Source organism: Gekko japonicus, unplaced genomic scaffold (assembly GCF_001447785.1).
Source record: "Gekko japonicus isolate JY-2015 unplaced genomic scaffold, Gekko_japonicus_V1.1 scaffold2668, whole genome shotgun sequence".
Lineage (NCBI taxonomy): Eukaryota > Metazoa > Chordata > Lepidosauria > Squamata > Gekkonidae > Gekko > Gekko japonicus.
The window spans coordinates 51,100-62,389 of NW_015167137.1; the positions used below are offsets into that span (position 1 = coordinate 51,100).

At 42.7% G+C, this 11,290-nt stretch overlaps 1 protein-coding gene across 2 annotated transcripts in view; it reads left to right on the plus strand.

Annotated features, from left to right (window-relative positions):
- Positions 1–6,542, plus strand: part of LOC107112004 (C-type lectin domain family 2 member B-like) — a 23,586-nt gene extending 17,044 nt beyond the window's left edge. For both annotated transcript variants that reach the window (XM_015413061.1, XM_015413060.1), the window contains exons 4-5: positions 2,829–2,932; positions 5,499–6,542. In XM_015413061.1, the coding sequence (XP_015268547.1) occupies positions 2,829–2,932; positions 5,499–5,643 (249 nt within the window). In that variant the 3' untranslated portion in view covers positions 5,644–6,542. The remainder of the gene's footprint in view (positions 1–2,828; positions 2,933–5,498) is intronic.
- Positions 6,543–11,290: the final 4,748 nt, after the last annotated feature.

An 11,290-nucleotide genomic window follows, 5' to 3' on the forward strand; every position in this document is an offset into this window, starting at 1 on the left:
ATATATAAAATATGTATGTATGTATATGTATATATATATATGTATATGTATATATGTATACATATATATGTATATATATGTATATATATGTGTGTGTATATATAAATATAAATATATAGGTTGAAGGAGAAAAGTGCTGCCGGTACCTTTTGTAAAATAATGAAAGCTGGGAATGAAGATATTGTTGCAACAGATAGTTATAATTGTGTAGTTTCAGAGGGTAGCTGGGTGGGTCTGCGGTAGAACAGTTAGATTCAAGTCCAGTAGCCCCTTAAGAGCATGTTAGCCAGATCTAGGGCTACTTACCTGGCCCATGCAGCCCAGATTCACAGACCGGAGACTTCACTTGAGGAACAAAGCTGTATTCGAACAAAGAGAAAATCTGTCTCTGCTGAGGATATTATAGCATTGGAAAAAGTGCAGAAAAGGGCAACTAGAATGATAAAAAGGTTGGAACACCTTCCCTATAGAGAAAGGTTAAAGCGCTTAGGCCTCTTTAGCTTGGAGAAACGATGACTGAGGGGTGACATGATCGAGGTTTACCAGATTATGCATGGGATAGAGCAGGTAGAGAAAGAGGTACTTTCCCCCCTTTCTCACAATACAAGAACTCATGGGCACAGAATGAAATTGCTGAGCAGTTGGGTTAGAACGGATAAAAGGAAGTACTTCTTCACCCAAAGAGTGATTAACACATGGAATTCACTGCCACAGGAGGTGGAGGCGGCTACAAGCATGGACGACTTCAAAAGGGAATTAGATAAGCATATGGAGCAGAGGTCCATCAGTGGTTATTAGCAACAAGGTATAGATAGGAACTCTTGGTCTGAGGCAAGTGATGCACTGTATTCTTGGTGCTTGGGGGAGGGACCACTGGTGGACCTCCCGATGGTACCTGGTATTTTTGGCCACTGTGTGACAGTGTTGGACTGGATGGGCCATTGGCCTTATCCAGTATTGGCTTCTCTTATGTTCTTATGAGAACAGAGATTCAAGGTTCTTTATCCATGTCCATGCTTTATATAGTCTACAACAGGCATTTCATTCTCCCTTACCCCACTTCTTAATTTAGTTATTACCCATAACCTTTCCTTATATCTACTCCTGCTCTCTACTATGACTTTTATATATTCATGTATTATTGAACACATCTTCACTTTCCCTTTTTACCCTTACCCCATGGTCAATCATTATTCAGCACTCCTGCATAGTTTGTTCATATATATAAACTCACAATAATGGGTTTAGATTATGGGCAGGAAGGTACCGGCTGGATATTAGGAAAAACTTTTTTTTACAGTAGGAATTGTGCAACAGTGGAATCAGCTGCCTGGGGAGGTGGTGAGCTCCCCCTCACTGGCAGTCTTCAAGCAGCGTCTGGGCAAACACTTGTCAGGGATGCAGTCTAGGCTGATCCTGCACTGAGCAGGGGGTTGGACCGGATGCTTCTATGGCCCCTTCCAGCTCTGTGATTCTATGATTCTATATTACATTACATCATTTGTCTCCTGTATTCCTACTCTGAAGATCACTTTATTATGTTAATCATATCCATCATGCATGTCCACTGTGAAGTTAGAAATCTCCAAGTGTCCCCATTATGAAGATTAAGATTGTCAGGTGTTTTTATTACACAAATGCAATGTATTCTTCAGATACCTGGCCCGAAACTTACGACCTTCAATTTGTTCCACAAGAGCAACACAATTTTCAGGCTATGAGCTTTCAAGAGTCAAAGCTGCTTGCATCAGATACAAGTCGAAGGGAGCTCTGACTCTCCAAAGGTTGTATCTTGAAAATCTTGTTGGTCTCTAAGGTGCTACTGGACTCCAATCTAGGTATAATTTTATAGCCATCTAGCCATTACCGCATTATTTTTAAAAAAGCCCTCAGTTGGGGGAAATGGTAGCCATGAGGACTGAGATCAGAAAAATAGAACTGGTGTGGATGGAATGTTCGATTACATTTTATGCTGCTTAACATCCATGTTTTTGTTCCACTATTTTTATCTACTGCTTCATTCTTTTATTGAACTTTATCTAACCAGTTGACGTTTTCTTTTTAAATTTTATGTTGTGTAAGCTATTTCGGGCACACGCGTGAAGAAGTAGCCAAGAAACAATTTAAATATATAACCTTATAAGTATATAATCCTAAATTTTCCCCAGCTCAGCTGTAGGATGGCAATTGTCAGTCAGTTAAGAGGTGCTTTTGTCTTCTCCTTAAAAATGCAACTTCAATGCCATTCTATATTTTAAAAACTGCTGGGGGAAATAATCATGGGGCTACACATAACATCTCTGGACCTCTTCCTTTTCTTAGTCTTTGTCTGAGTTCACCTGGCCCTGGAAACCATAACCCTCCCCTGATGGCTGTTCTGGCCTTTGAAAAGGTGTGTGTAGGAGAGATGGGAACGAGATCGCCTGGCCCAATCAGGATCAGGCCCTCATGGCATTTTTAAATAGCCAGAGTCTTCTCTACAATGGGTCAGGCCCATGGACGTCGTACCATCTAGTTTGGCCCTAAGCCACCCTCAGTACTTCTCCCCCACCACACCTGTCTTGCCCATCTAAAATAGATTTTAAGATTTCTCAGCACTTCAAATGTCACACATTGTTGGGGAAATATAAATGGTTAGCTCTGCGAGTATAACGGGGGGGGAATAAACTTTATGAAAACATTGAGGTTCTGCTCTGAATGTCTTGATGTTTGAAATGTTTTTAATGTTTGTGGCCTTGAGGACTCTGAGTTGGGTGGAAGAGTGGAATAGAAATGTTTTAAATAAATTGAAATCGGTCGCTATAACCCTGTTTTTGTGTGCATGGAAGGCGTTCATTATGCATTACGGGTGCTCTATTGATTACTGGATTGGCCTCCAGAAAGAACCTGACCAAACTTGGAAATGGATAGATGGGACAGAATTAAACGATATGTGAGTCCTTATTCCTTTAAATTTTTTATTTATTAGATATTTGTACCATGCTTTTTTTGCCCACTGGGACCCAAAGTGCCTTATAACTTCATTATCCCTTCCTCCATTTTATCTTCACAACTACCACCTTGTGAGGTTGTGAAAGAAGGGCAGAGGTCCTGCCCCTTTCCATCAACCACCAATTCCCTATATACCTCTTCAGTGTATGTGAAAAACCATTAACGGCCAATCATAAACCATGGAGTGTTGGAGGAGCCAGATTGGAAGGAAGGGGGAATAGAGGGGAAAAAATCTAGTTCTCTTCCTTGGTCCTCTGTCACAAGATGTGAATAAACATTAATCTCCCCCCATTTTCCTTATGTCTCATGTGAAGTCCTAGGGAACAGAAGGATATTCTAGACCATAACACATGCAGTACCAGAGGGAAGAACTCTTAAGTGACTGTAGCAGGCAGCAACAGTACTCACATTCCCTCAGGGTACTTAAATAACTGCATTTAGAAGGCACTTGGGTTTAGTCTGTTGGGTACTGGGTAGAATACATACCACATGAGTCAAACTTCATTTCACCCCAGGGCTTTTTTTGTAGAAAATGACCAGCAGGAACTCTTTAGCATAATAGGCCACACCCAACAGCAGAAACTCATTAGCATATTAGGCCATACCCTGACAGCACAGATCATTAGCATATTAGGCCGCACCCCCATGTTAACAGAAGTGTGGCCATGCAGCCACACCGACCTTTTGCTTCTTATTCTGTTTACCTTGTTTGTTGTCAAAACCCAGGGCTTTTTTTTGTAGCAGGAACTCCTTTGCATCTTAGGCCATACACCCCTAATGTAGCCAATCCTAATGAGTCTCTGCTGTTGGGTGTGGCCTATTATGCTAATGAGTTCCTGCTGGGCGTGGCCAACTTGGGAGCCAGCCGGAACTCCGTTCCTGTGCGTTCCTGCCCCAAAATAGCCCTGTTTCACCCTATCTCTACTCTAACGTCATTTAAAACCCCAACCTTCACCAAGGTAGGTTAGGCTGTCCGTGTGTGACTGGCTCAAGGCCACTCGGCAAACTTCTATGGCAGAGTGGGGATTTGAAACTAAGCCTCCCAGATCCTCAATTCCAGCACTGTAACCACTACCCCACTCTTGCTGTGCTGTTCTTCTTACTGTCTTGGCTCTGAGATGGGGATTGCAAAGCTGGAGCAATATGTTGTCACTGGTTTGAGCAGGAGCTGCTCATGGGGTGGGGAGCAGGGAACATCCAGCATCCACCACTGTATGCCACTGAAGTGGGACCCTCCCTGGCAGCAACAGGAAGCACCAACTGAACTACTGGGACTACAACTGAATTATAATGCAGGTACATAGCTTCTGAATAACTAGTGGAACCTCATCACCGTACTCGAGCACTGGTTTCCACTAGCCAGCCAGAAGCTGTGAATCTGTACCATACTGTAGCCAGGGCTCTGGCAGCTTCATCACCACCTCTTATTTCTCTCAGTTAAGGGCACTGCCCTGTCCCCTCCTTCAGTGGAGCATAGCGGTGGAGAATGGGAGTGTCACCCCATGAACGGGCAGGGTTGGTATTTGCTCACGAATTCCCAATACCCCGATAAGGTCCAAGATCTCCTGCATTACCTTGGGATACCCTTGGAATCCATTTGGGTGTGGCCCTCGGGAGATGCAATGCAGGGATTAAAACCAAGCTATTTATTTGTTTGTGGCTTTTATATCCCACTTCATGACAATCCTCAAAGTGATATTGGATGAGGATGAAATTGGGAGGGGGATTAAGTTGCAGATGTTGGGAGAGGACTCTTTGTAAGAAACTGCGGCATGGGACAACCAAATAACAATTTCAATGTTAAATTAGACCCCAGATCCTTCATAATTTGGTTCTGGTGGCCTCCCAAGGAGACATGGTGGGGAGGAAAAGGAAGAGAAGGCAATGGGGACGGTATCAATGGGATTTAGGCCTGCTAAGTCTCCTGCTATGTCAGGAGGCCTGCTGGCAGCCTGTCGTGTTCTTACATAGACCGCACATAAGGTCGGGTCCTCACACAGCCAGGTGAACGGCTTAAGCATCGCTCTCAGAGACAATAGCCAGCACGGATCCTGGAACACACCCAATCGGGAGGTCAGGATCCTAGACTGACCTATGGGATGCATGTGCACTGTAAATAATCCTATCACGGCTGTGGGTGTGTATTTGGGTGTGGTTCACAATGGGAATATAAGCAGGTCTCCGGTCCTGCTTTCCTTGTTTTCCCGAGCTGAAATAAACTATGAGCTGTTTCACTTACCAACACGTCTGGACCCAGTACTTTTCACAGCCCTTCTTGATTACTTCTGCTTGGAGCTGTGCCAGGACAAGGAGAAAAAAGTCAGCATCCTGTGCCCCATGACCTCACTTCCAAGGAAAACTTGGAAGTGTTGTTTGCTAACTCTAGGAATCATCTGAAGCTCTATGGTTTTATGGAACCTATTTTTTAAAAAGTGGTTCATCATTGCTACGTGATCTATGAAAAAGCCTTGCTTGACTGAACTGCCTCTGCTATTCTTCTGTTGTAGGTTGGAGGTGAAAGGAGAAGGAGGAGATTGTGTATTTCTGAATTCTGACTCTGCAGTTTCCTCCCGTTGCCACAGAATAAGAAATTGGGTCTGCAGCCATCCTGATATCTATACAAAGAAAAGGCGGTATTCAGCCACAAAATGACAAGACCTGGAGGACTGTTTAAAGCCTTCCCATAAAAGTGCATGGAATTCATGTTTATATCTGTGATTAGCCAACCCTCTCCCTCCAGATTCCATCTCTGCCCTACATTTCTTCTATTAATAAAAGACCTAATATATCCTCAAAGGCGTTCCATAATAATTGTGTGAACAGGGATGCAGGGGAGCAGAGAAGCACAGGAGTGCAGACCTAGAGCACTAAAGCGAGCAAGAGAGAGAGAGAAATACCTTAGTGCTAATAAGTAGCTTGTCCTCTCACCCTTTCAGGGGGAACTCTGTCTTGGGCTTTGCAGTAACTGTGTTTTAAGGGGCAATTCTATGCTAGGATTTGAAAAGAGACACAGCAAGACCTGGGTAAGGATCTGCCTTCTCTATGACATTTGCTTTGTGTGAGAAGAAACTGATATGGTGATTGCTTGTTAAAAACTAAACAAAATCTCTTGAAAGGACTCCACATATCTTCCTGGATCATAATGTAATCAGACATTTTTCACATGGGTTGTGTTTGCCCGGGGTTCAATGCATTCCCCCTCTCCCCACATGTTTATATTTAGCTACCTCCTAGGTTTTTCTTTGGCTTTTCTTTAATGTTTCTCAAATCTGTTCTGCTGCAAAGTTTTGGGAAAGATAACAACAAAGCCTGAATGGCTACTGACTAAAATGGCGGGTCAGACTAAAATGGTGGGTAAATTCCAATAGCTGATGTCATTGCTTAGATTGGGAAAATTCCTTCCTCACGTATCCATTGAAACAGAGAACCACAAGTTGAAATCTACCACATGTCTCCATTTCACACCACAACTATTCTCTTCAGCAGGGCCCAATACAGGAAAATCTACTGGAATATTTGGTTAATATATCAAAGTTTGCCCAGTCATAGCAGCATGATACTGAGTGCAGTACATAAATCTCATAAGAAGTATATTACAAAAAAGGGTAAAGTTACATTTATTCAAGTAGATCCAGTTCACATTCAGGTTGCAACAGCCCTCTAGCTAACAACTTTTTGCTCCGGGGGGGGGGGGGGGGCAATGTTTTTTTAAAGTTGTATTTTTATTCAGTTTTCTTCCAAGCATAAACACACACATAGTAGATAATTTATACAAACTTACTGTGGAAGAGCTTACAGCAGCCTTGTCTTCCATACTCTATAACCAAACTTTTTAGCCTAGCCCTTCAAGCTTAGTTTCCAATTATATTGTTGTTGTTGTTCAGTCGCACAGTCGAGTCCGACTCTTTGCGACCCCATGGACCAGCTCCCTCCAGGCCTTCCGGTCTTCCGCCATCCTCTGAAGTTTGCTCAACTTCATGTTCGTTGCATTGATGATTATATAGTTTAATTATATAGTTTAATCCAATTTTTTTCCAAAAATTGATTCATCTTTCCCTTTTAACATACATGATATTTTATCAATTTCAGCAACATTACACATTTTTGTATAACTTCTGCCCTGTCTGGAACTTTTTCTGTTTTCCAATATTTGGCGTACAGTAGTCTAGCTGCCGTTGCGCAATGTATCATCAAATTTTTGTCAGTTTTTCCATACACCTCTGGTATCATATTAAGCAGAAACAGTTCTGGCTTTAATGGTATTGATTCTTCAATAATTTCCTTTAACATTTTACAAATCATTAGCCAATATTCTTTAGCTTTATTGCAGGTCCACCACATGTGCAGGTATGTACCCACGTTCTGCTTGCATTTACAACAGATATTAGAAACTGCTGTAGAATATTTGGCTAGTCTAGATGGGTGTAAATACCATCTATGTGCTACTTTATAGATATTTTCTTTAAAAGCAGCTGCTCTTGTGATTTTCATTTTTGTGTCCCATAACTTCAGCCATTGATTTAGCTCTATATTGTGGCCTAAGTCTTTAGCCCAATGTTTTTCTCAGGGGGCCTGCCATTACATGTCTGTGTGGTACTGCCATGCTCATACTTTTAAATAATAACTAAATAATTTCTAAATAATAACTAAATAATAAATGCAAGTGGTTTATCGCACATAAATGTTTCAGGTTTATTATTTATTATTACAGTAATAGTTGACGTGATTGGGAACTAAATTTTTCCAAGACTGTATCCATATTGATTTGATTTGTGAGTGATTTCTCATAACCAAGCAGCACTAGACTGTAATTGATCTATATTCCTCATCTATTATAGTCCTCACGTATGTATTCTCAACAAGAACTACTATAAATCCTCTGTATATTAATGTATTTTAGTGTATTTCTTTTTCAGAATAGTATACTGAATGTATGCAAGAGTATTAGGATGTCTGCTGAAATGACAGTATTTTTTGGAGGGGGAGGTAGTGTTAAGTGTCCTCCACACCTGACAGGAGAGAATGAAGATTCCCAAACCCAGCCTACATTTTGAAGGGAAAGAAGCAGGCATCGGAGCAAGGGAAAGGGCAAAGAAACCTTTCTGCTCTAACCAACCCGTGGTCATTTGAGTCAGTCTGGGGCAGTCAGTCTGGCCGGCCTATCTGTTGTTCTCAGATGTGTTTTTTTGGGGGGAGAGTAAATCTGGGGCTGGCAGTGGCCCTAATCCGATGCTCCTTCAGGTAGGCAGGCTATAAAAAGAAAAGAAGAAGAAAGGTCTCTCCTGTATCCTGGCAGTGGAGAGAGTCTTGTGGTTTATCTTCAAGGAAAGAAAACCCGTTCTAATAAGTAATCTGATGGGGGGGGGGGAGCTCCTAGCTTTTTTTCCTTTTCTTTTGCAAGAAAAGTCTTTGCTCACCGATTTGAGATGTGGGGAGGAGATATGTGATCGAACAGCCCCCCCCCCCCCCTTTCTGCCTAAACCCCATACCCTCCAAGGCGAACTGCTTTCTAGCCACAGGAAAATAACTTTCTGCTCGGTTCCAATTTCACCCCCCCGTTCATTTTTTAAAAAATAAATAAACAACTCGAGGAGTGTTCCAGAAACAGAGCGGCGGCGGGGAGGCATTGGTCCCGGAAAAAGCCGGATCGCTTCCTGTATCCAATGAGCCTGAACCCTGGGCACGCCGACTCTTCTGCCTGCAGGCCTGCAACACTGACTCCTCATGGTTCTGACCTCCCCGGCAAAGCAGCCAGACAGATCCAGATGGGCCCGGCTGGGAGGGCTGATGGGACGAACCTGGGCTGAGGAGGAGAAGGGGAAGCGGATGAGGGAATGAGCAGGGGCTGGGGGGAGGGAGGGAGAACAAGGATTGGGGAGGGGGCCCATTAAAATCACATGGAGGCAGGCCCCAGGGGCCTCCTGCTAGTTACGGGCCTGGGTTTACAATCAAAAGAAGAGAAAAGAAGCCTAATCTAAGGAGTACTTTCCTTATCACAAATGGCCAGCTAATCTGGAAACATGTGTATGGAAATATGAAGGCATTGTATCTACAGGAGAGACCTGCAGAGATATGTCTCTCCATGGAAGGCCATGTGCGGAAAAGTGAGAGGACAAAGTGAGAGAGAGGACGGGTCAAAGGGCAGCTCCCAGGTACAGACAAAGAGGCATCCCATTCAAGAAGATACCTCCTATACACACTTAGAGTGATATAGTGCTCCCCAGTGTCCAGGTATGCTGAGTCGCTCATTCCAACAAAACTTACAAAATATAGGAATGATGAAAAATGGTTAACTTCTGGTTTCACCATAATCCATGAGTTGATTTTTTTTGCTCAGATGAACAGCATTTATTCACAAATCCTGCTAATAATGTTATTGTGTACTGAGCCTAACCTCATCAGATCCAGCTTGAAGTCATAGAACAATAGACTGCAAGGATCCTGGGATGAACCTATTGCCCAGGAGTGCCTCTGTAAATAACCTATCATGGGTACTGGGTGTGTGTGGGGTGTGGTGTTGGGTGCAAATTTAAGCAGGGCTCTGGTCCTGCTAGTTTGTCTTTCGTTCGAGCTGTTTTCACAATAAAGCATGAGCTGATCACTAACGTGTGTCAAACCCAGTATATTTCAAACGTCTACAACCCCCTAAGAAAACCCCTCCCTTGCAGGGTAACAGCACTTATATATACACCCTGTGTCCCCATACAAGTTCCTGCACCAACTAAAACAATATTCTATGATGTAAACAAGCCAGACAAGTTTGTACCCATTTTGTTCATTTTATTTGTCTCTGACTGTGCTATCTGGAGAGACTGAGCATCTTCTTCTTATCAAACTGCAGCTTGATGCCCAGTGACAACTGTTAGCTTCCATGCCCTGGAAGACTTCATCTATTGATGCCCAAATACCAAGTTCTGGCCATCTGTCAGCCTAAAGGGCACAGCCAAGGAGCTATACAATACAAGCTTTAGCCACTGATTACAGAGACTGGTGGGTTGCTAAATTTGGCACGGATGTTAAATTTCAAAATGGAGCTATGCAGAATAGCAGCAGAATGGGGACCTCCTCCTGATATTCTACATGGTGCAATGGTGAAATTTAACAGCTGTGCCAAATTTAGTAACCCACCAGTCCCTGTGATCAGTGGCTGAAGCCTATCTGCGTTTGCATAGAACAGTCCATGGCCATATATCCATAGAAGAGAAAAACAAACTGGGATCACAGTGTACAACCTAATAACAAGCAATCACTGTGATTTGTGGCTGCTGTATTTTATAGTTCATAAAAATAAAATTGGTCCTTACATATCACATAGATAACAGAAGAATCTCACAACTAATAATATGATCTTATATCACAAAAATGAGAAAAGTCCCATCCTTGTGATATTGCAGAACGGCTTCTGTAGTAAGTTTATTTATTTCTATTTATAGGTTGGACGTTTAAACTGCCCTCCCCTGTACATACAAGGCCCAGGGCAGTGAGCAACAATATAAGAACATGTTCATAAATCAATAAGGCAGTTAAAACCAAAAACAACTTTAGAAGAAGAAGAAAAGAGATTGGATTTATACCCCACCCTTCACTAACCAAAGTTGTCTCAGAGAAGCTTACAAACTCCTTTCCCTTCCCCTCCCCACAACAGACACCCTGTGAGGTAGGTGGGGCTTAGAGAGCTCTGACAGAGACTGCTCTTTTTCAAGAACAGCTCTTATCAGAACTGTGGCTTGCCCAAGGTAATCCAGCCAGGTGCAAGCGAAGGAGTAGGGAATCAAACCCGGTTCTCCCAGATTAGAGTCTGCCCACTTAACCACTACACCAAACTGGCTGTTAAACAGTTTCCAAAACAATTTCAGATGATGCTAAAAACAACCAAGTTATACTGTTATCTCATGGGAGGACGGGAAGAAAGGGGATGCCAGGCAAGATGGAAACCATCACTTCAAGTACTTTCGACAAAATGAGGTGAATTACAAACATCTCCCATATCTTATAGTGCCATAGTGATTGTGTAGGAGCATGCAAGCATTTCCATGTGGTAGCTATTGATGTTTTACCACAGGACATAGATACATTTATATCAACTCATATACCAGAAACTCCAATAATATAGAACACAATCTCTCCGTTTTAATAGTACCGCAGGAGTTCAAGGATTCACTGGAGGAGCCTGGTGGATGAACTAATTGTATGTTGATAGTCTTATTTACGCGTAAGCTAGCTGATAACAAGCCACGTTTCACAACGTTTTCTGCTCCAAAGGGAAAAATTTCACCAATGTGTTGTTTCCTTGCGCAAA